Below are 26,136 nucleotides of genomic sequence, written 5' to 3'. Positions count from 1 at the left end.
TTTAAAAAAATATCAAATTAATTCAAGATAATATATTAATATAAATATTCATGTATTATTCTTGTTTGAATTTTTTATTTTTTTAAAGAAAATTAGATAAAATTTTCAAAAAAATACCGATTAATATGGATACAAAATAATAAAAAAAAAAACTCATAACTGCACGCATTCTCGCCTAATTTGTATATAAATTTTATAAAATTTGACTTCAAGACCTAATATATAAAAACGTTACCTCTTTTACGAAAATACAAGGGATAAATAAAAAGACACCTTTCAAAATATTAAAAAATCTAACTCCGCTGCGCGTGAGGATATTTCTAGTATTCCAAATTTCAAGTATGAGCACTCCAGCACGAAATCTCCAAAAATAAAACCAAGCGACTCAATAATTCAACATTTCACAAACCAATAAAATGTGCAGTTCGAATTCGACCCGACTTCTCGTGAAAAGCGACATACATGGTTTTTGGTCAGCGCTTGTATAAAAACCAAGAAAAAGAAGAGCATAGGACAAAATCAGCAACGCAAGAACAAAGGAGGGTATGCTTTAGAAGAACACAGAAAGAAAGGGTAAAAACACCAGGGCAGCTAAACCGTGAAGGATATGGCTAATTGCGTATTGACTCCAACCTCTATTCAATTTCATTCGCACAGAACTGGATTCCTACGATGTTTCTCTGAGTCACTTGTCAAGTTTCCCCTCCCGCCTGCTATTCGTCCTCGTTTAACTCCGAGAATCTTTTGTAATTACGATGATACCAATCGCAACAACCAGACACAGTCCTCTGCAGTTCAGCTCTATCGTGATATTGAGAGGTATAAATATAATTATGTCCTTCCTCTTCTTCCAGTCCTCGAAATATTTTATGGATTCTTAATTTTACTTCTCCTGATGTGTTTTCAGATTGCTTACAGACACTGTAAGGCAATCGCAAGGTGCTTGGGGTGGTTCAAGTGATTGGAGCCAAGTCGAGGTTTTATCTGATTTTAATTTTCTTTTCTTTTACCCACTTTTTCAAATTGGGCATTAGTGATTTATTGTTCCTACTTTTCTATGTTTGTGATTTGGGAATCATGTTTGTTGATTATTGAACACTGAGGAAACGCAGAAAGCAGCCACATTTTTTATGCTTTTGAGAAATTAGCTTGTTACTAACTTCTTCATCTTCAACAATCTCACTTTGTTGCTTGCTTAATCGTTGATACTAGTTTGATGCATTCAGGGAGCATGGGTTCTTAAACCGAAAGGCTCAAAACCTAAGTCAGTTGTTCATTTTGTTGGTGGTATATTTGTTGGAGCTGCTCCCCAGCTTACATATCGATTGTTTCTGGAGCGCCTTTCAGAAAAGTAATTGTCTTGCATTTGTACTCAATTGCCTGATTACCAAATATTTGACATTGCTGGTGTGGTGGTAATACAGCAGATTTATTTTTCTATAAGTAAAATTTTTAAATATCTTTACTTGTGTTGTATGTAATTTATTTTTAAATCATTTCAACACATTCTTATTAGCACCCAGTTTAGTGTTCATGCTATCTTTGATCTGCCTTTTGACCAAAATTGCAATTTAATCTGACTGAAGCTGGAGCTTAATAGCATTATCTTGCTGAGAACTAAGGGAATTTACTATTTAACCTTTTCTGTAATCAAGGGGCGCTTTGGTGATTGCAACACCATATGCTAGTGGGTTTGATTATTTCTTCATTGCTGATGAAGTCCAGTTCAAATTCGACAGGTGTTTACGGTTTCTACAAGACACAGTGAGTTCTTAATATAATCTTCAAAATAAATATTCTTCCAATTGAAATCCCTCTCCCACCCTTTTCTAAATTCATTTATGAAAGAAGATAAAAAGGTGACTTTAAGCTCATCATACAGGTGCATGATCTTCCTACATTTGGTATCGGCCATTCTTTGGGTTCTGTTATCCACCTTTTGATTGGTATTAAGTAGATCTTCTTGTATGGTATTCATCCTAAGGATGCACCTGGTTTTGTTTGCAGCTGGTTATTTGATTAATGAATTCATTTTACAGGTTCAAGATATGCCGTGCAAAGAAGTGGGAATGTATTAATGGCATTCAACAACAAGGTAGTTGAATTTCTAATTATGCATGTCTAAAGTTACTGAAAAATAAGGCAGTTATGTGTGATTATGGAAGTGTCTACATGGTCCCAAATCAAATTAGTCCATAAAAAAAATTTCACCTTACAACTTGCATATCAAGGTGATTTGGAGAAAAGTTAAAATTTAAACAACCCAGCAAAATATGAATAAAAGACTCATCTTCCCCCTTTCTTTACTATCTCTACAATCTCAGCTGAAGCAAATAAATGAGATGGATAAGATCACCATCACTTTTCATATTTCTTGTTTCCCTTAAGGTTGAAACTGATCAGCTGATCTCATGTTGATTTTTCCTTTTCTTAGTTTTTATTTGAAAGCTTATATATCGTCCTAAGATAGCTACCATATAATTCCTTTTTTGAATTGAAATGAGATTGAAAATTCTATTTTATCTCTCAGGAAGCAAGCTTAGCTATCCCCTTGTTCTCACCCGTTCTTGTGCCAATGGCCCAAAGTGTTGGACCATTTTTATCACAAATTGCGTCGTCGCCTACAATCCGCATGGGGGTAAAAACATAACTCGATTTTTTTCCTGCATTACATGCAATGATGCAAATAATGTTTTATAATGCACACAACTTACACTTGTTTATTTTAATCACTATATAATCACTACTTTTAACCTGTTCATTTACATCATATGTTTGTTATGATTAGGAGACTTAAGACTTGTTAAATTCATGGATTTGTTGACTACATGTAACTTTGGGTAAAATATTTTAATGGCTAGACAACCCTATTCTTCCTTGGAATACTTCATTAGTTACCATTATAGCCTTATTCTTTGATATGACTCCTTTTATGAGTTTTGATGCAATAAAAGCGACTTCAATTCTTCTCATACTCAACCTATGTAAATTCTCTATTTCTAAAGGATAGCTAGTGCTAGGGTACTTTGCCTTTGGGATCTTGTCAAGCATGATATCTTAGGTTTTATTTTTTCTTCTGCCTTCAGAACTCATTTTAGTTCTACTTGCACTTTTATGTAGTTACAAATTTTCACTTGTGGTCTTTAACTCTCTCATGAGACTATGAGCTATTTTGGTGTAGGGCTTTATATTAATACCCTTGTTGGGGGTGGTGTCTTTGTAACTTTAAGACTGTTTGGTTCATGAAAAATTTGAGGGAAGGAAAGTATCAAGGAAAATTTATAGGAAAGAAAAATGGAATTCATCATCTTGTTTGGATGATAAGGAAAATATAAGGAAAATGACTTTTTATACTTGTTGGTCAAGGTGTATAGAAAATATAAAGAAACAAAATAAAAATTATATTTTCAATTCTAAATTTCAAAAATTAGTAGTGTTTTTTTTTTTTTTAAACTATAAACTATACCATTCATACATGGAAACAAAAAACAAAGTTTTCTTTTCAATTCTAAATTTTAAATATTACTAGTATTTTCCAAGGCGGTAAACTATGCCAATAGATACTACTACGAATTAGCTTATATTGTGATAATATGGATAGTTACTATAGTTTATCATTGTTTAGTAGACAGAACTATAATCAATTATTGCAATCACAAATATAGACAATGTTTTTTTCACATTCTCCCAAAAGAAAAAGCACATCATTCAAAGAGTCCTTGAATTTTTATTTTTTATTTTTGGTATTTTAGGTTGTCAAGCATTGAACTTTGGTTACTAAAACTAACAATTTAGTACTCTACTAACAAATGTAATATTTTTTTATTGTACCTCAATTTAAAATTAATTTATCTTCCACAAAGATAAAACACCATGTCATAGGTGTGGGTACCCACACAATGTTTCCCTTAAAATAATTAATTTTGCTAGAAATCATTTGTCCTGCGAAGCCACACATCCACTAATTTGACAACCAGTCATCCTCTTTCTTTGTTGTTAGACCCACCAGCACTATCACTACCAAAAGCCTCTCTATTTGTTTATCTTTCTCTGAAACAAAGGGTCACTCCTTATCTCATTCATAGAATTGTCAAGCTCCATCGCTCCGTCACTTTTGTTAGCATGAAGGAATTGGAAGCTTAGACTCGCTGAAGGTAGTTGTTGATCAAAGTAAATTAGCTATTCAAAAATGTCAATGGCTTTTGGGAATGGCTTTTGGCTTGTCGTTTGAGCGAAGTAGCATATCTCAAATTTTCCCTCATTTTCTTCACTTTTTTTTTGAAGGATAGTAGGAGAAATATTTTGTTACTATAGTGTTGGCTAAATTGTTCATATTCCCACCATTGAAGTGGGGGTGTTGCAAGTTTTGGTTTCAAATCCGAACACATAAAATCCTTTCCCCCTTCTCTAAGCTATGAAGTACTTTGAACCAAAAAAAAAAAAGTTTTCCCCTACATTTTCCTTCATTCTTTCCTTTGCAACCACAAAAAAAAGCAATAATCCTTGTTTTTTTATTTTTTTTTTCATATTTTTCTTGAACCAAATAAGCGTAATTGTATTTTCTGACGGAATTATTGAGTCCAAGTTCATGTTTGTATCTAAAAGTACGAGGATAAAATGAAGATATTCTAATTGTCTGCTTATCATTTTCCTAAAAAGTATGCTCCAACATTTAAATTTAGTACTTAAAGATGAAAATTAGGCAATGGGGTACCTTAACTATCATTTTTTTTTTCATATGCCATTTAACTATCTCATTTAAAAAACGGATGAGGTGCTCTTAAACCTATCATATAATGTTATACATGGACAATGTGGAAGACAAACAAAAAGAAATTCCAAGGCAACCTAGAAATTCCACATAATCTTGGGAATTTGCGATTTTTATTGCCAACTAGATGGTATTAACATGGTTCTTGTAATTGCTTTTTTTTTTTTTTTTCATTTTGTAAAATTTTTTGTTTCTTTTCTTTGCATCATTTTATGTTTCTTTGGTTTTCATTTTTCTTCATTCTTTCTCCGGAAAAGGATTCACTCTCTTTCTTCCCTAAGTTTTTGGTTCTCTTTTAGAACACCATTTGTCATGAATCCCTAGTCCCATTTTACTTTCTACTAGCTTTTCTCTCTTTTTCCTTAAGTTTCTACTTTCTCTCCATTTCTTGCTCGTTATAAACTCGTTTATCAATTGGGTGGGTCGAGTCATTTCAGTTTGGGTGATTTTGTGTTTTAAAACAATCGGGTTAATTTTTGGTTGGGTCAATTCGGTTTCAAGTCATTTTTTGTTCAGGCTCTTTCAGCTTCAGGTCATTTTTGGTTCGGCCCAATTTGGGTTTGTGTCATATCATTTTGAGTATTTTGGGTTTGACATTTGGGTTATTCCAAGTTTAAGTTATTAATCTTTAAAATAAAATTAGATTGAATTTATACAGATTCTTTGATCAAGTTTGAGCCATATTGTATTATAATTTTATTAAAAGATAAAATAAAAAAATAATATTTTAAATATAAATATTGTTATTTGTATGCTTTAAATTAAAATGAAAAAAATTTGATTTTATTAGATCTGACAAATTTAAATACGACACGATGATGTAACACTATAATGATATGAGAAAAATCGTATGAGTTTTAGAAAAATGTGTTTCGTGTTTAGTAGTGTTGACACATTTTGAGATGCGTAAAACACAGAAAATATGTTTAATTAAATCGTGCAATATGAGTACACGTATTAGACACGAGAAACATGTTTGTCACATTTGATATGTTTAATAATTTTTTATATTTAATTTAATTTAACATAAATAGATAAACACTATTTTAAACTGTTAATTATAATAAACAATTACATATTTAATATGATAATGTAACATTTTTTTAAAATATTTATGATACATATTTAGTAAGCAATTATTTTTATATTAATAATACAAGTCCAATATAAATAATCATTTTAGTATAATTATTACTCATTATTCAATAGCTCATTATTTTGGATTTTAGTATAATTGTAGCTTATTATATAATTTATTCTAAATTACATGATTAAAAACTAATAATATAATTACAATATAAATATAGCGTATATACACAAATCAATGGCTTGTTTTATTTAAATTACATGATAATTGATACCTACGTAGAATTATAAGACATTATATAATTTATTCTAAATAATATATTAATTTGTATACCCATAATAATTAAAAATATAATATATTTTAAATTATATTATAAAGATAATAAATTTTATAAGTAACGCAACACATATAATTTATACTAGATTGATATTAAAAGTATCTATTAATTTGATGTTTTCAATAGTTTTAATAAGTTATCATTTGTGTTATATTCATTATTTTTGTTAAATTCATGTTTTTTCATAAAATTATACTTAATTTAGTATTGAGTTATTTCAAGTTAATATTTTGGGTCATTTCAGTTTTGTGTCATTTCGAGTTCGGACTATTTCGGCTTTGGGTTGATTTGGATTCAGGCTATTTTCAGTTTTAGGTTGGATGGGTTCGAGTTATTAAACTTTTTATGGTCAATCAGGTTGGTTAGGTTCTGGTTTGGGTGAGTTAGGCGAATTTTTTGGGTTCAAGCTAGAATTGGCATATCTACTCTGAACCCAAAGTTTAATCTCTCTCTAAATCTACCTCCAAAATTCCAAATAGCCTTAAAACGAAAAATTTCAAAAGAAAGAAAAAAAAAAGCAACATTCTTTTATAATTTGAGTGCCCCCAAATGAAAAGCTCATATTTATAATTGCAAGAACACAAAAACAATTTTTACATGTTTGACGTTTTCTCAAGATTTTGCCCTTTATGTCATTGAGGGAGCCAGTGGTAGCACTAAGAGAATTGATCTTGCTAATGATGGCAGTGAGGATGCCAATATAGAAGTCCTTGAGGCTCGATGAGCTTGTTAACCTTGTTTGGTCCTTTGACCATGACAAGGTTTTTGACATGTGAACAGTTTATCACCCTTGGATTTGGCTTAGGGTATATCTTACCCTTGGTCATAGTGGAGCTAAGGGTGGGACAGATATGTGTTTGATTTGGATCATATGATGATGATTTTGAAGGAAGTTTGTGGAAAAGAACTATGAATCCATGAAGAATGGTGGCAATGAGAGAGAAAAGAGTATAATGTAGTGAGAAAAAGAAAGAAAATTAGAGAAATAATGCAGTTAAAAGAAATAGAAAAAAACAAAACAAAACAAGATGAAGAATACAGAAAGAAAGCAGAATTTATGGAGTATCATGACTGATCATGTAATGCAACATTATAGCTAGGTGTAATGGTTTTGCCACTAAACATTTCATATTGGATGGTGCAGAAGTTTTAGGTTCTTTTGCCATTTAATTTTTATATATTTATACTTTATGTCACAAGATAGGCTTAGTGGTCATCAATTTTATTTCAAATGTCAGCTAAATGGTTATTCGACAATCAAAGCGATAGTTAACGTCTTACATTGAATACTTTTTTTTTAGCTCAAGTGGCAAATTGAATATTGGACTACACTTAAGTTACCCTTTACATAATTAATTCTACTTAAAAGTGGTTTCTACTTGCCATTTTCTTTCCAATTTTTAAGTATGATAGTTTGACATGAGGAGTGCATTTCAATTGTTTTTTCTTATATCGGACCTAAAAGGATTGATATTGTTGTGTGAATTTGTGTTTTTTTCTTTTTTCTCAATTTTATCTTCCATCTAGAGGCAATACTTCATTTTATTTTCTCAAACTTGAGTTTATTCATTGTATTTGGTTTTGGAGTGAATGCTTTGTCTGATTTTACAAAACTACTTGCAGGCTGAGATGACACTAAAGCAAATAGAGAGCCTTAGTCCTCCCATTATGAAGCAGGTTCTTCCTTTAGTTGAGCAACTTCCCCCCTTGTACATGGACTTAGTCAAGGGAAGAGAAGATTTTAGTCCAAAACCAGAAGAAACTCGACGACTTGTATGTAAAATCTCTAACTCTTTTGTTCCTAGGTTGTTGCATTACACATTCTTGTTTGTTCTTTGTTTATCAGGTCTTTCACCCTAGGCAAAATGTACTTTACTACTTGCTTGGTGCTTGGACCTCATTGGTAGATAGTTATGAGCCATATCTAGGCTTCAGCATTTGGCTAATTGACGTGTCCCCTTAATGAGGTGGTTTGTGGAGAGCCTCTTTTTGTGAACCAATATTCAGAAACTGGTCTACCCAATCCTTCTCAATATATGTTCTAAGCCCAAAAAAGAAAGAATTTAAACATTTGAAAAAGTATAGTAACAATTTAAACTGGTTCAAGCTTTGTTCGAATACCATTGGGAAAATATTTGAGATTTATGCAGTGCTGGGAGGGGGAATAGAAAAACACCCAAGTATCAGCATCCCTGTTTGAAAAAGTATCTTGCTCATTGATGTTACTCCACTCCATTATTCCTGAAGTTTAAGGGCAATGTGCGATGAGGAGGGCAGAGTTGATCAAATGCTAATTCTGGCTCTTAAGCCAGGTGTCTTTGTGGAGAGACGATGAGTTTCACAAATATGTGAATCTAGAACAATGTTCTTGCAGTTTCAAGTAGAACATTTTAAAATTTTGAAGATGGTGTACTTATTAATTAGATTGAAAAGTACTGCAAACCATAATTTCCTTCTACACTGCAATTTTCTTCTGAGATAATCTTAGGATAACTTTTATAACTTGATTCTTCACATATTTTTCAGATAAAGTCATACTATGGCATTTCAAGAAATCTTCTAATAAAGTTCAAGGATGATTCAATAGATGAAACTCCAAACTTGGCTCAGGTGCTAAGTTCAGAGTCAGCTATTAGCTCAATGCTAGACATGTCAATTCGATTGTTGCCAGGAGATCATGGGCTTCCTCTACAACAAGTATGCTTGTGGCAAATTACTTTAAAATGCTGTTGCATGAATGAACGATGTACTTTCGATCATTTCAGGGAATTAAGAATATGTGCTTTTGATTAAGAACAAATCCAGCAAGCAGTTTACGCATGTAACTCCTTTTCTTGCTGGAAACGGCAAGCAGTTTTCATAATCCGTGTATGTTGCAGGCTCTACCAGATGTTCCACCTGCAATGGCTGATGCAGTAAATCGTGGAAGCGAGTTTTTGGCGAATCTGACTGTCGGAACACCATGGGAGACTGTTGCCAAAGAAGTCAGCAATACATTAGGTGTGGACTCGACTGTTCTTCGTGCAGAAATTTCAAAGGACATAAACAATCTTGTGGACGTAATCACTTCTTGGATGGCTTCAAATTCAGGTGCAAAACTTTTAAGGCCCTGATGAGTAGGATAGATATCGAACTAAAATCAACAAGGAACTGTTTTGATGGTACTGGCAAGGAGCTGATTGCAAGCTACAATATTAGAATATTGCCACAGATTCACCCCTCTTTGACATTTATATCATGCCAGAGATGTCCAGTTTCAGAAATGACTTGACAGAACTTCCACCAATTTGTAATTAGAATGTCTGTGTATATGCTTTGTTTATTAGAAATATGAAAAAGATAAATAAATAAAATTAAAAAGAGAAATAAAATTTCGATGCTATTTTATGTTACATAAATACAACCAGATTATATTCTTTTGTTTAGTTTTTGTTATTTGCTTGTATCATAAAATTCCTATCATAAAGACAATGCAAATTAGAACTTTATTTTTAGTAAATTAAATTAATTAAATAATAATAAAATTTTATGTTGAGATATTGTTGAGATAAACCTTATACTCAGCACGTGTAGTAGGATAGAGAATTTGGTGGTATCTTAGCCATTGGTAGTATCGATCTTATCGACGATATAGTTAAAGCCCATATTTCAATTGAGGGGAGCACGGAGAAAGGAAGGTAAAATAAGGGAAATAAGAAACAAATTTTTTTTTTTTACTTCCATTTTAAATTAAAATAAAAGAAAAGAAAAAGGATTGAGCACCTCTCCTTTTCTTTCATAAGTTTCACTTTTTAATCACTCTAAATTTAGAAAAAAAGTTAAGAAAATAAGAAAAAATTTTAAATATAAAATAAGATTATACCTTTATTATTTTTTTTAATTTTCAAAAATACATTATAAACTTCACAAGTAGTATTAATATCTACTTTTTTTTATCAAATTCAAACTTGTACCATTACTTATTTTGCTTTCTTGTAACTTTCATCAACTTATATTATGATCTTCAAATTTATTTTTGTGGATTTTTTTTGTATGTATATTTTTTATTCTTTTGTTCTTTCTTTTATCATATTTTCTTTATTTATATGAAAATAAACTTTTAAGTTATTATTGGTCGAGGTAATTGCCATTGTTCATAAAAAATAATTATATATTTTATTTTTTTTTAATTTATGATGGTTCATATATCATTTTTTTATATTTTATTATTATTTCATAAATATAGGAAAAGAACAAAAAAATATGTACTTGAAAAATACATACAATTGAAAAAATTATGCCTAAATTAATAGAACTTGCTAAACTTATGAGAAAATATTAATATAAGTTTATAATTAATTTAATTTATTTAGACATATTTAGATTCTTAAATTTTCACATTGGAATTAAATTTGAAAAAAATATAATTATATAGAAATAATTCTAAACCTACATTATTTTATGGATTAACAAATTTTCATCTCTTTTGTTGAATTTTTTTTAGGGAAGGTGCGGGGAAAGAAAGGAAAGCAAAGGAAACTAGAAACATTTTCCTTGTTTGGCTTTCATTTTAAATTAACATAAAAGGAAAGGAAATGAAAAGGGGTTGAGCACCCTCTTTCCCTCGAAAACTTCAATTTTAATTATCTCAAACTAGAGGAAAAGTCAAGGAAAGGAAATAAAAAAATAAATATAAAATGACATTTATACCTTTATTATTTTTTTATTTTTTAAAAATTCGATATAAGCTTGACAAGTGATATTAATATTTGCTTTTTGATCAAATCCAAACTTGCATCTTTACTTATTTTGCTTTCTTGTAACTTTCATCAACTTCTTATATTATGGTTTTCAAATTTATTTTTATGGATTTTTTGTATATATTTTTTATTCTTTTGTTCTTTTTCAGCATATTTTCTTAATTTTATATTACAATAAACTTTTAAGTTATTGTTAGTTTAAGTAACTTACCATTATACATAAAGAAAAAAAAATCATATCCTTTATTTTTTTAAAATTTATGCCAGGTTTTATTGTTGGATTTCAGATCATACTAGAACATTCATGCACAGTGGAAGCAAAATTAAAAGCATAAATTTAAACAAACAAATAAACTAAAACCTTTCAAGGATCACTAGGTTACACAAGTTGAAGTTAAAAGTAATTCAATAATCATCCATATAAATAGAGACATATCTTAGCTCAAAGTTATTGTAATTTTAAGTTAGACCAGCCTTGATTTCCTTGAACACCAAAGAATATCGAAACTTTAAGTCATCAAAATGTTTGGCCTTCAATGGTGATCCACACAATCATAAGTTTGAATCCTTCTATAAGTTTTGGGGAACCTTTGTGCTAGCAAGATGGCTCAAATGCCTAAATCAAAAGCTTCAATCCTTCTTGGCCGAACCACCATGGGAAGATCTCTTTCTCATGTTCACTAACAAGAGCGACAAAGAGAGAGGTGAAAGGAAAACATGATCCCGCCAAGTTGGATAGGTGGCAAAAGCACAAGCTTATGTATAAGCCTTATCTTGCCTAAGCCCTAATTTAGAATTATCATAATTCTAAATTGGCCTTATAATTTAATTGAATTTTTCAATTAAGTCCTTCTCATATTTTAGCTTTTACTCAATTAAATCTTAATTGAATCTCAATTTTAATTTGGCATTGTGATTATTGTGTGTGACCTATTATGCTTCTAATATGTTAGCAATATTGATATATCCATATCAATATAAAGATAATCTAATTATATTCATATATCATGAGTGGCATCTAGCAATGCATTAGACCACCTAAATGTTAGAGAGTCAATATAGTCTTGACAAACCTTTCAATGTTCAGTCTATCAGTATAATTTGGTCCTTCCATCATATAGCTCGAAAAGACATAAGCATGGTATCGTGTATACTCATGAGCACATAAGTAAGGAGGCTTAACATGTACTTATCTTTGAGCATTGTTGATGCCTTGTCTCAATAATACAATTACCAGGAACAGTTTTAGGAATACGATTTTGATGCATAAGGATCTCATAATTGTAACCCTTTACAATCCCTTTGTAAAGCCTTTTTATTCCATGAGTTTCATTCGATTAGCACCTTGATAAATCTTTATCTTTATGCTAGATGAATCACAATTGATAAGAATTCATCAATAACAATATATCTTTATCCAATCTAATTGGTTCTAGGGTATATACTAACAGTCTCCCACTTGCACTTGAGTTAATAACTAACATATCCAATACCAAATTGATAACTCTATAAAATAGAGTTATTTTTATTGTTTAATTGTATAAAATTTGCTTTGTTCTTAACAAACAAATTTCAAATTTACTTCTAAAGTGCTTAATTTGTTCAATGTCTAGGAAAAATTCAACAAAATTAGAAAAAAGGTGTATTTCAAGGCAATTTGGCCATAAAATGAATGGATTATTATGGCTTGCATTACATGGCTTAATTGGAGATTTTTTGGAGCAAATTGAAGATGAATTCAAGACTTAATTTATGAAGACAGATCTAAAGCATTAAGTTGGCAGCCTTGTATTTTAATTTTTTAAGCAATTCCATGGAGTTTTATGTGGATGCATATGCATAAAATTACATGGATGAGTTGGCAATTTGGTGGAAATTTATTGGAGATCAAAGCATGACTAGAGGATGAAGAATTGAGGATGTTTGTGATACACATGATTATGATAGGATATGATAAGATGATATTATGAATATGATTAGATTAAATAATGTCATCCTATTTAATATTTTATGTGTACAAGGATTATGATAGGATAATTTATTTGTGGATCAAAATTATCTTTTTTCAAAGTTTATACAATTTAATTATTGATGTAATTTTTAAGGTAAAATAGGACATATAAGTTCAGTCCTAGGATTAAAAATAATCTTCTTCACTTTGAGAAGATTGAATAATCTTATACCAATATGATGATTAATCTTTCTTGTAATACTATCCTTTTCTTTAGATATAAAACAAACATAATATAAGATAATTATTATCCTATCTTATCCATCATGTTATGCACCAAACATGACCTAAGGGCTTAAAATTTGTTTGCATTCAAGACTGTTTTGGCGTTAAAACTGGACAGATTTGAAGATGGTTTTCAAGGCTGTTTGGCTTAAGTTAAAGGATGGTTTGTAGATAAATTGGAGCTCCATTTAAGGAGTTAAATTCAAATTTAAATAGCTAATTTAAGGAGTTGAATTTGTTACCAATTGGATGCACAGCTGAACACTGAAGCTACACAGGCCGCTGTTTTTGGCGTCACCTTTGGGATGAATTGAAGTCTGATTTTGCAATTTTTTATGGTTGAATTTGAGCTGAATTTTTGCAACATGGGATGGCATTTAAATTCTGATTTTATGATTTAAAATTGGAAGAAAAAGTTGAAGAAACAAGGTAGAAAAACTGATTGAAGCTGGCGGCAAGTATGAGCTGTGTGCTAGCTGTTTTTAGCCAAGTAATTTTTGGTCTTTCCAAGGCTGGTCAAAGCATGAATGCTGGATATTTAATGAGACAAATCCAAGGCAGCATGAGCTGGATAAATGAGCTGCATAGCTGCTGTTTTGAAGAGTTTAAATAGGATGCAAATCAAGTGCTAGCTGCTGTAGGCAGATTCGGTTTTTAAGGCTCCAAGCTGCCTATTTTAGTTCAATTCAAGCCAAGCCAAGTTGCGATTACGTGACATGATTTTAGGAGATATTTATCAAGAAAAAAAAATCAGATTTTTAGATGATTGAAACTGAGCTGAATTCCTGAAGATTAATGAGCTGAAGTTTGTTGCTTAATTATCAAGTAAGAATGATATTAAGTTTGGAAATACTTTGTCACCTAGAATTCCAAGAAGGCAAGCTGAATTTTTTAGTCTCGAAGCTTTCCAACTGTGAAATTTTTGGAGATCAAGACTTACCATAGTGAAGCATTCTTGGTCAAGAATTACAAAAGTTGAAACAAATCCTCTTCTTGGAAGCAAAAGTGGCACTACCCTCTCCTTTGAAGAACAAAGCTGCTTCCTCCTCTGCAAAGCACTAATTGAAGACTCCTTTGCCTATAAATACCAAGCTATTCCTAAAGAAAAAATCATGGTTGGGGTGATAGATCAACCTATGTATCTTAGTCAGGGGTGGTTGGTAATGGTTCAAAATTTTGAAACCTCCTTTATCATGTATATTAGATGCGTTTAAATTGGCTTCCTAACCAAACAATATTAGTTTTATTTTATTTTTTTGTTTTATAAATTAACTTTATGTATTATTATTTAAGAGATATTCAAATCACATTTATATTTCTTCATTTATTATATCCAACAATTATTACTTGAAAATTTTTTAAATTGATAGATTTGTTATAAATTAAATCACGATCAAATAAACTTAACAAAAGTCAAATTAATTTTCTAACTTTCTCAACAAGATTTAAGTTTTCAACCCAGCACCAAATGTATTTTTTCCTTTTTTATTTTTTAGTGCAAGGGGATTGAAGTTTAGATGATTTAAGGAAATGGAGATTTAGCTTACTACAACTCATTTTCTTCATATATTTTTTATTTTTATTTTTACTTTAGATCTTTATCACTTGTTGTTGTAATTATTATTTGAACTACTTTACAAAAGGATTGAAAAACACCAAACTTTCAGTTTCAAAATTTTATCTTCATTCTTTTAAAAGTATATTTAGCTTTTTTTTTTTTTGTTTTGACAAAATATTTATTAATTGAGTTAGTCATACTTTTTTATTTTAAATTGTCAAAAAAATTAAAAAATTTTGTGTAATTAGTAATTAAATAAAAAGATCATATTCAAACTACTTTACAAAATGACTAAAAAGCACCAAACTTCTAGTCTCAAAATTTCATCTTCATTCTCTTAAAAGTATATTTAGTTTTCTTGTTTTGATAAAATGTTTAATAATTGATTTAGCCATACTTTTTTATTTCACTTTTAAATCATTAAAAAATAAAACAAAATCAGTGTAATTAGTTATTCAACAACTAATTGTAAATCTTATTTTTGTTAAAAAGGTTAAATATAAAAATGACTCCTAAGCTATAAACTTTCTGTCGGTTTGGTACCTAAAAAAAATTTATCAGCTTGGCACTCAAATTTTAATTCTGTCATTCATTTTAGTACATGAAACTAATACCACTAGTTAACTTACTGACGTGACATTAATATTCAATAAGATGCTGATATATATTAAAAAAATTCAGTTAGTGTCATATCATGAATACCACATCAATATTAAAAGAAAACTTCAAAATTTTTTTAAAAAATTTGGAAATATTTTTAAAAAAATTAGAAAAAAATGACCAAACTGAAATATTTTTAAAAAATAAAAAATTAAGGAAACTTAAAGAATTAAAAAAATCTCAAAATTTTAATAAAAAATCCAAAAATTTTCTAAAAAATTTTGAAACTTTTAAAAAATAATGAAAATTTTAATAAAAATAATTTTTTTTAAATTAAAAGAAAATTCACAAAAACTTTAAAATATTTTAAATTAAAAAACTAAAATTTTTTTGAAAAAAACTAAAAATTTTTAAAAAATTGTAAAAAATAAAAAAATTTCTGAAAAATTTTCATTTTACTTAATCTTACAATTTTAATTTTTATATATTTTTGAGTTTTTGAAAAAAAATTTTTTTGATTTTTTTTGGATTTTTATGAAAATTTTAAGTTTTTTTATTTTTATTTTTCAAAAAATTTTAATATATTTTTAAATTTTAAATTTTTGTAATTTTGAAAAATATTTTGGAATTAAAAAAAATGTTTTAGAATTTTTTAGAATTGTTTTTAATTTTTAGAATTTTCTTTTCAAAATTTTAAAGAAAATTTTAATTTTTTTAAGAATTTTTTAAAAAATTTAAAGAAAATTTTTAAGAATGTTTTCTTTAACATTCTTCTAAGTTTTCAAAGCAGTTTTTATTTTGACGTTATTGCAACTTTGAATTTAAGTTTTCAATTCAAGTTTTCTTTAATTTCAAATTCTTGCACTTTAATTTTAAGTTCTTTAATTTCAAGTTCAAATTCTTTAATTTTGCTTGTTTTTAAATTTAGTTTTTGTTCTTATTTCCATAGTTGCGGTTTTAGAACGGTTTTTGTTTATTGTTTTTATGCTTCTTTTGATTTTGATTTTCATGAGTTTTATACTTTAAAATTTTCTGTTTTACGCAGTGTACTCTAGGAAACATTTAGTGCATATTGTTAATTGAGTTTAGCTTAGTTTATAGCTATATTTTTAGGGATAGTTTTCATTTTTTCTTTAATGTTTTAAATTTTGCATTTAGTTACTGCATAATTTCAATTTTCTGCACTGTTTTAGCTTTAAAATTCTGTTTTCTACTCTTTAAAATTTAACTGCACTTTGATTTTAGCTACTGCATTAGTATAGATTTATTTTTTGCATAGTTAAAAACATTTTGCACACTCTTCTTATCTTTAAATTTAAATTTTTCCCTATTTTAGCTTATGGACAGTTTTGTTGTTTAATTTGCGGAAGTTTTGACAGTTCTGTTTACTGGATTAGATTTAATTTTCTAAATTATATGTTAGGATTGCTTTAGGTTTATTGTTTTAATATTAATTTTCTGCATTAGGCTTGGTAAACTGTTTTTATTTTACAGCATCAATTAGTGGACTGTTTTGCTTTTAATTTATTTATTGCATTTGGTTAGGTTAAATTGTTAGTTCATTTAAATTTGGTTTTGTACTAGCTTAGTCACTTGCCCAATTTTCAATTTATTTGAATATAACTATGGTGATACAATTCCGTTACTTGATTATCTTCTATTTGTAATATTTGTGAGAACGATACTCTAATCACTCTTTATTATTTGTTAAGACTTGTGCCCTTACGAATTTAGCACAATGCAAACTTTTTTGCTTTGCAATTATGTCTCTACAAAGACATAGCTCTAAGGCATCTTGTGAGAATGTGTTTGGTTATATGCTTGATAATATCTATTATCAGTCACAACAATCATTTGGATCACAATGAGATTTGGATTCCATTTCATATGGTTTTTTTTTTTTTTTGTTACTTAAACAACTATAGGAATCCTTTATTAGCTTTAGTAAGCTAATGATCCAAATATCTCTTATTTTGTAGCCTTAAACATAAGGTTTGTATTTGACTTAAGATACAAATATGCAATCCTTTCTAGTTTGTAACACTTACAAATAATTGCTGTTATGCATCATGGCTTCATGTCACTTGTTTTAGATTCCATGTTAAATTCTTTTAATATTTGTTGATAAATCTGATAGGTTTTAGAATTAGAGCTGATTCACAATCTTTTCAACAATGTATCTCGTATACATTGTTCATGAGTAACTCACTACTCCTACTAACCCTCAAGTATGCACAAATGATATCTCATTCCCTTTTTGATAAATTCTACTCATTTGAATGCTATTATCAAAACTAGATATCATATTTCAATGTCTAACATTGTTTGGTTTAGTAAACCCATCTCATATGAGCAATGCATTACAATGCATCCTACTAAATCATTGAATCTTTGTGCCTTTGTGCATTTCATGCATTGATCTTGGATTTCAAAATTCGCATATCACCTATAACATTTAAAGTGTCATTATACTACCACCGTTTCTATCATGTATAGAAACATTTCCAAAAGTAAACTCAGTTACTTTTATTTGGGAGGTGCATTCAAAACAACTTTTGAATATACATGCTTTTATAAGTCATGTATTTTGTAATCTTAAAACTAGCTATCTCCTATCTCGTATAGATGCTTGTTTTACTATTACCTCTTTGAAATCAATTTGAAGGTTTGTGTTTAGGGCTATTTAGCTATTGGGGCATATTGGACCTTATTATGTCTCTTACATAATCTTGTCCACTTAATTCATCTCATATTTGTTCTCAAAAATAATCAATTGCATATTTAGTTCTAAGCAATCTTTATTGAGATATGATATCTTAACAAGAATGATTTCTAACTAAATAGATTTCATAATTACATTATGATATGCAAAGCTTTAGCTGACCTTATTATATATTGTCTCTAAATTTAAGTCATATGAACAAGATCTCCCATTGATTCACAATAAAAGGAGCAGTTGGTATCTATATACATTGCTCTTGTTCATAAGACCAAAATTTATTAATGCATTACTTGATTATCTTCCTTGCAAGCTTCTAAACTTATGATGGGGATGATTACACCAATATATGGTATAATTTTGATCTATAATTTTGATTTATTATTGGAGAAGACACAAGCATAGCATCCAATGCTAACAAATTATATGTCAAACATATATCAAGTGGTTACTATAATGCCCAAACACAAAATGTTCTCTAATCATGAAGCATCCAATGTTCCTAAATCAAAGTAACAAGATGTTTCCAAAACATCATGTTGGTAAGCTTGATCTAGCGTCGACTAAGGTTGTCGCTTTGTTTGCTCAAGTGTAGATAGCAATCCAAGAAGGGAGTGAAATGAATTATCGTAAATTCTTTTTCAAAAATGTATTTCAATTAAATTGAAGTAAAATTAAAACAATAATAGCTTTGATGAAAATATGATGCAATAAACAACAAATAATGAACTTGAAACAAATATAAACAATAATGAAACTGACAAGGAGTAGGGATAGAGAAATCAAATGCAAGAATTTATAGAGGTTCAGTCCTTCTCCAAAGGTACCTATGTTTTTTCCCTTAGCTCTTCTAGCCAAGCTCAATCCACTAATTAAGAAATCTAGATATAATCCCTATCTTTTCAAGGTTTAGATAGCAACCTCTACCCTTTTGTAGGATTCTACCCAATCCCTTACAAAGCTTTCAAGAGGATACCTCACCTCTTAACTCACCAAGTCCCCTTTGAATACAAATGCTTTTTCAAACTATGAAATACCTCTCAAAGGTTGAGTGTTTGCCTAATTTAAGTATAAGAAGATACTAAATAGATACAAATGGATATTGAATAGAAAGATAAAGAATTTAAGCTCTAAACACTTGATTTTTCTTGAATTGCTTGAAGAAATTGAATCAATGATCTTTAGGTGTTGTCTCTTAACTTCAATGGTGTTGGAAGAGCCCAATTTATAGAGAAAATATGTTTAGAGCCATTGGAAATTATTTGGAGAAGAAAATACATGTTTATGCCTTCAAAAACTAGCATTTTAAGGCTATTTAAGCATAAGTGATCAATTGGTTTTGATAGGCAATCGATTGGTTTTGATACGGTATCGATTAGTTTTTGAATTTTACTCAAATTTTGACTGTTATAAAAGAATGGATCGATCCCTTTTGGTACCTGATCGATTGGTTTTTGCTGATTTTGCATACGAGGGTTATTCCAGATGAATAATGGCATTGTTTGTCTTTTATTTTGCACTCAACTCAATAATTTGATCATATTTTGAGTTATACAACTCTGAATCAATATCTGTTTAAAGATTTAAAAACTAGACTTAAGGGGCTTTTTACCAATATTCATCATCTAAATCAATGTATAAAAATTATAATGAATTTTTAAATCTACCCATTGTGCAGTTGTTAGACAACTGCATAGTCTTTAATAAAAATACAAAATCTTTTCTTAGAAAATTTGAATTTGGATTTTGTTTGATCCATTTGAAAGTAGACTCAAAGAGCTTTCCATCCATATAAAATTTAAATATTAAAACTTTGTAAATTAATATAGAAAAATAAAATAAATTAAATGTTGGAAAACCTTGTTCTTACAAAACATCTTTATCTAGTTAATTCATTTCTCAAACCAATGTTATCAAAATTTTATTGAGTCTAAGATGAATAAGTTCATGTTAAAAACAAAAATTGGACTTTCATTTAAGTTCAAATAAATAATCTTTTAAGATAGTTTTAGTTTAAGAAATACAAAGACATAAAGAAAGGTTTTAAGCTTTATAAAAACATTTTCCAAATCAAATATTATTTTGGAAGACAAAACATTTATTGAGTACCAAAAATAATAAAACTTAAGAGCATATACTAAATAAATCTTTTTCAAAACTTAATCCAATATATTTAGCTTAATGTTTTATCATTTCAAAGTAAGGATCAATTGAAGGATAACAATCTCTCCCTTTTTGAAATGACAAAACTTAAAGATATGTTTGATGAAAAACTTTCTTTAAAACATTTAAGATTTTTGAAAACCATTTTGAAAAACTCTCCTTTAAACCATGTATGTTTCATAGCGAAATTCCCCCTCAACTAATGCATTCTTCATCCTAATCCAACACTCATAATTCAACATACATATATGTTAAAGCATATATATCTATTAAGCACACACACATATATGTATATCAAAGCAAATTTGTCCACAAAATATTTCTTCTCCTTTTTGTCACAGCAACAAAGTGATCAATTCAAGGCATATGACAAAATTCAAGAGCAAATAATATCATGCATAAGTAATCCATGTGTTCAGGTAATATACATAATGAAGCTCAAATACATGTATTCAAGCACAAGACCATAAATGTATCAATATATCTAATTTTAGTATTTCAGCACAATAGTCTAAAATGTACTACACGAAACTTATGAGTAAAAGGATAATAGAATGATATACGTGCTACTCATAAGTCATGTTTTTATAAAACATGCTTAGACTGTAAAACATCAATATCATGTAACCATATATTCAAACACTTATATTCAAGCTATAGCAATTGTTAAATGTATGTTATCACCTAAACAAATTATTTTAATTCAAGCAAAATTGTATTCTAAGATTTCTTCCCTTTTTCAAAATAAAGAGTAATGAATTTAAGGCACACACAATTTTACATGAAAGGCACGGTTATATCAAGGATAGGCATACTTTATAGCACATGAAATGGACAATCATAAGCAAATCCTATCCAAAGAAAGTCCCAATAAAAACCTTGGCTCATATGTATGTAATGAAGCATGAGTACTAATGAACAATGAGGTTCATCATGCTATAACAAAGATTATACAAGCATAATTTTTCAAACATGATGAACACATATACTATAGCAATGAAATAATGAAAGTATAATTATTTAAACATATTTCAAATTATTTCAATGTATTGCAATTTCTTAATCAAAACATAAACAAGTACTCAAACATATATTTCAATCAAAATCATGCAAGCATATGCACAAACATTTTAAATCATATGTAGCAATATACCAAAAAAGATACAATATTTAGACATAATGTGGTACATGTTATCTCAATATTTTCAATCCATAAACATGTATAAAATTTCAAATTATAAATTCATAATCTATGAGTCATAGCACTTAAAAGTTCAAGAAATCAATTTATTCAACTCATACCCATATCCAAAGATTAATCTTAAATAAATATTCATGCTTGAAAAACTATTAATCCCATCAAAGCAGTCAATAGCTAGGCATAAATATCAATGAAGATGAATTAATCAATCCAAGCATTCAAAAATATTAAGACAATCTTTACCAAGAACCTTGGTGACTAATTTGTGCAAAGTGTTAATCCATTCAAGCACAAATCATATTTTTGCAAATAATCTCTCATTCAAAGCAATGCAATCAAAATATATCTACCTTTTAAGCACATATTAAGGCTAGTGTTTATCAAATCATGTACTAAACATTATATACGCTCTACTTATAATAAGATAAAATAATGAACCAATCATAGACCTATAAAATTTAGATTCAATATAATTACCTCCATACTTTTCAAGCTTTGTTGTTATGCTTATTTGGCTTTAAATTGTTGGTATTTGCCCTTCAGGCCAACTTATATTTTGGTTAAGATATTGTCATATTTGTAACACTTTGATATTTGATATTTTATAAAAGTCTTATTCCTTTATCTTTGAGCTTGTATACATATATTTCAATGTTGATGCTTATATGATAAAGTTTTTGGAATATAAATAAAGCTTTGCAAGGGAATTACAACGAGATTGTAATTATGAGATCATCATTGCATAAAAGTTATATGTTCTAAAATCGTTCTTAGCCGATGCTTTATCAATAATAGGACATTAACAAAAGCTATTGAGACTAACACATGGTTATACTCTTGCTTATGAAGCAAGCAACCAAACTCATAGGTTGAAGTTTGGATAAACTTGAGCTAACATATAGGCATTTGTTATAAGAACAAGTTCACTGAACATGACCCGATATAAGAATGTCATATGGTAGTTCACATAGTGTCTATAGCTACATTCTCATGTGATGGTTGTATAAGTTATCATTTGGCTTGAGATTACTTATGATCTTATATGATGAATATTATATTTTAACTTTACTTTACTTATGGTTCTAACTAAGAATGCTCCAATTGAGTATTGTTGGGTATAACATAAGGCATATAAAGATACATTAAGTAATTAAGATGGGATTCATCACCTTCTATGATTAAGAGAGTATCTTAAATAGTTTTGATTGAATTAACTTGAGAGATCTTTGGCCAAAGTGAAATAATGACACCAGAGTGTTTATAGATTTTACAATTTGGGTTAAGACTAAGGATGACTTATCCAAAGTTAAAATGGGCCTATCCTTTGTCTAAATCCACTAAACAAAGGCAAAAATAATGTGGGCTGAAAAAGAGAGATTGTGTTCACACTAGCTGGAAAAGGAAACCATGAAGATGGATGAGATTATGGTCAAATTCATAACAATGTGCAAGGCTATAATTTGCATGAGTAAATAGGTGGCTAATTATGATTATTGTGTTCAAATGCAAATCCCATGACTTTAGGCAACAGCTAATTATGTTCACATGGGAGATTATTGTGTTCACATGTCAATCCCATGATTTTAGGCACCATTTTAGTAAGAGATTAAAGGCAATCCCATCAATTGAGATACCCAAAAAAGGTAGTCTTTGAAGCTTCCATGCTTGGAGAGATGTTCAAAGCTTTTTTGTTTTCTGTTATTATTTGTAAAAGGTAGAGTAGAGTTTGTTTATCCTTAAGCAATATTTTAGATTGTTCTCAAGTTCTATATCTCTTAGGTGGATTTCCTAGAGGAGTGAATTTCTATAGTTTTGTATCTTTTATTAGAATATCTAGGGTGATGTTTTTGTATCCCTTACTATCTAGACTTGGTGGTGAACTTTTATCCCTTTAATCTAATAACAATATTTTGTCATTATTCACATTCTTGTGAGTTGTCTTTTTAGTGAGTTTTCTATTTGCAATTAATCTTCAATATCTTAACCATTGATTTTTAGTATCAAATAAGATTTTAGAATAGTTCTAGAACTTATTTATGGGTTAATGTCAAGGACAAGACTTAACATGGTTGAACAAATTGAGTAGATATTAAACCATACTTAATGTTGAAACCAAGATACTATGTGATGAAAGGATATTAATATTACATTAAGACCATTCACAAATAGGTTGTCAAGCCATATTGACATTTTTTTTAATAATTGGGGATCGTGACAATGAAGCTAGCATTGATCATGATCTATAAACATAAGATTGGCTAATTGGAGAATTGGTGATGAAGATAAAAAGTTTGCTTCATCCATAACCAAATAGTAAAGCTTACAATGCTAGTGTTTATTGCCAACATGCTAAAGAATCTAATGGGTCACACAAAATAAGATAATTATGAAAGATTAAAATTGAGACAAATTAAGTTGACTTAATTTGATTTTGGTATGGCAAAAATAGAGGAGATAAAAGCAAGAGAAAAGTTTCATTTGTTTGGTACATTTGGCTAGCATAGAGTTAATTGTGGAAATTTGTATTCCAATCATTAAACCTATTGTAGCTAAATGCTTCCCTTATAAAAAGAACATCAAGCAGCCCCTTTTTGGAATAAGTAATAAGAAAAGAAGTTTCACTCGAGAAAATACAAGAGGTCTTGCCAATACTTACTAGCTATAGTGTGGCTTTAAGTTCAACCAAACCTTAGAGAAAGTTCTTTCACAAGAGTTCGTGTGGATCACCATTAAGGCTAAACACTCAGGTAGCTTTTTGGCTTGGTATTTGGAAGATCACCAAATTAAACCAAGGGATTTTCGGCATTCAAGGTAACACCCTTAGACAAAACTATGCATACTTGTATATATATGTTGTTTGTATAATCTTATGGATTGATCTTGGCATTAGGGAATTTAAATTTTAAAAATTCTTTGCTTTAACTTTGATAATGATACATAATTCCCTTCAAGTGGTATAAGAGCCTATAGATTATACAAATTAAAAGTATGTTTGGTTTTCATGACATCAAAACTGTTTTGATTACAATCTTTTGTTATGATGGAGAGGCTAGAAAATTAATTTTTTTCTTTATTTTTTTTATTGGATTCTTTTAGAAAATCAAACTATAATGTCTTAGTATGGTTGGAACTAAATTTTATGATTTATCCATATCATTTGCATGCTCAATGAATTTTTTGTTTGCAACTTATCCTATCAAGAAAATTCTACTACAATGATATTATTAAAATTGTTTCTCACACTAGGGATATTATTTGAGAGCAAAATTTTTACATACGAAAAATAGACATATTGATGATCATTGTGAAAAATTTCAGAATTTTTGGACTTGATTTGGTCATTCAAAAGTTGATGACAATTTCAACCCAAAAATCTGCCAGTGGCGACTAGATGTAAAATATGCATATGATGCATGGTGACCCTAATATGATTATGGTAATTGGTTTTCTTGATGTAGCTAATATTCTTAAAATTTAAACTTGCTTACTAAGATTTTAATGAAAATTTCTTGGTAATCAATATTGGGAATTTTAGGAAACTTATTTACCAAGATTTCAAGATTTGCTTTCTTGATCACCAAGTTTGGTGGATTGTTTTTATAAAAGTCAAAGTAATTGTTACTTTTGATTTAAGAAACATGACCAAAGGCATAAGAAGGCATGGTGGGTAGTAGGGGCGGCATAGCAAAAGATGGTTGAAACTACCTAGTATCCATAAAAACTACCCTAGTCACAATTTGCTTTCCTTCTTGGAAGGGTCTTTGGCCAAGCCCTAGATTGGTGTTATTTCTTATTGAATTTGGATTCCTAAATAGCTTGGTTTTGAGAAATAAGATTTCATATAAAATCCAAATTGAATTAGACTTTCTACATAAAATCCAAGTTGAATTAGACTTTCTAAATTGTTTAGAACGTCTAATTGACAAAAAACTATTTCACTACAACACCTAGTTGGACTAGGAAAACCCCAATGTATGAATTTCACTTGATTTTAATTATTTGGCATTCCTAAATAGTTTAAACTAATGTCAACCATGTTACATTAAATTCAAGTAAAATTATAATTTCTTAATTGTTTATGAAATTATGATTGCAAATTACATGTTCCTAAGATAATAGTTAGATATATTTGGTTGTGCTAGCTAAATATGTCTATGCCTTGCATCACCTTGAGTTGGATTGATGATTGATATATGATATTGATATTATTTCAAAGAATAGATGTGCAAGATCATGAATTTGAACCAAACATGATGCTTATTGTAAGATGTATGTTAGTTATGAGATAAATATCATGTATGCTATATTGATTTATTGTTATATGTGCTAGAATTTATATGTAATAAATGCCATGTAGAATTGTGCATTCCATGATAAGATTACATGTATTGGATGTATGATGAATTCTTATGCATGCTTGATGAGACCTATTATGAATAAAAAATCCTTCATAAAAAATATTAAGTCTTGATGCCTTCTGTTAACATAAACAATTGAATTTTCTAATAGTGGGGCTTATTGAGACAAAACTCAAGGCAGACATTATTTGAAATTAGGTTGTGTTATGGTTAATGGGTCTTAATTAACTATCATTGTATTATCCGGATGCAAAAAACTTGATCGTATAATGATAAAAGTAATGATTGAGCGAATCACATAAGATGTGATTAAACAAGGAGTTGTCACCCAATTGATCTATGAGTCACATGGGAATGTGATTGGTAA

General features: G+C 29.1%; 1 protein-coding gene across 4 annotated transcripts; it reads left to right on the top strand.

Moving 5' to 3' along the window:
- The first annotated feature begins 383 nt into the window (after positions 1–383).
- Positions 384–9,577, top strand: LOC111291820 (Gut esterase (DUF1350)). Of its 4 annotated transcripts, none has more exons than XM_089766845.1 (10): positions 398–819; positions 908–977; positions 1,213–1,415; positions 1,656–1,764; positions 1,883–1,946; positions 2,040–2,095; positions 2,531–2,638; positions 7,819–7,968; positions 8,722–8,892; positions 9,075–9,577. In XM_089766845.1, the coding sequence occupies exons 1-10, from the start codon at positions 608–610 to the stop codon at positions 9,306–9,308; spliced, it is 1,377 nt and encodes a 458-aa protein (XP_089622971.1). In that variant the 5' UTR covers positions 398–607; the 3' UTR covers positions 9,309–9,577. The 4 variants fall into 4 exon arrangements, with proteins under 4 accessions (XP_089622973.1, XP_089622972.1, XP_089622971.1 ...); XM_022883879.2 differs by having other exon boundaries at positions 400–819; positions 1,227–1,351; XM_089766847.1 differs by lacking the exon at positions 8,722–8,892 and having other exon boundaries at positions 384–819.
- Positions 9,578–26,136: the final 16,559 nt, after the last annotated feature.

This window comes from Durio zibethinus, chromosome 10 (genome assembly GCF_047325235.1).
Source record: "Durio zibethinus cultivar Kanyao isolate XHJ-2024 chromosome 10, ASM4732523v1, whole genome shotgun sequence".
In the NCBI taxonomy this organism is placed as follows: Eukaryota; Viridiplantae; Streptophyta; class Magnoliopsida; order Malvales; family Malvaceae; genus Durio; species Durio zibethinus.
This window is presented reverse-complemented; position numbering and strand designations above follow the sequence as displayed.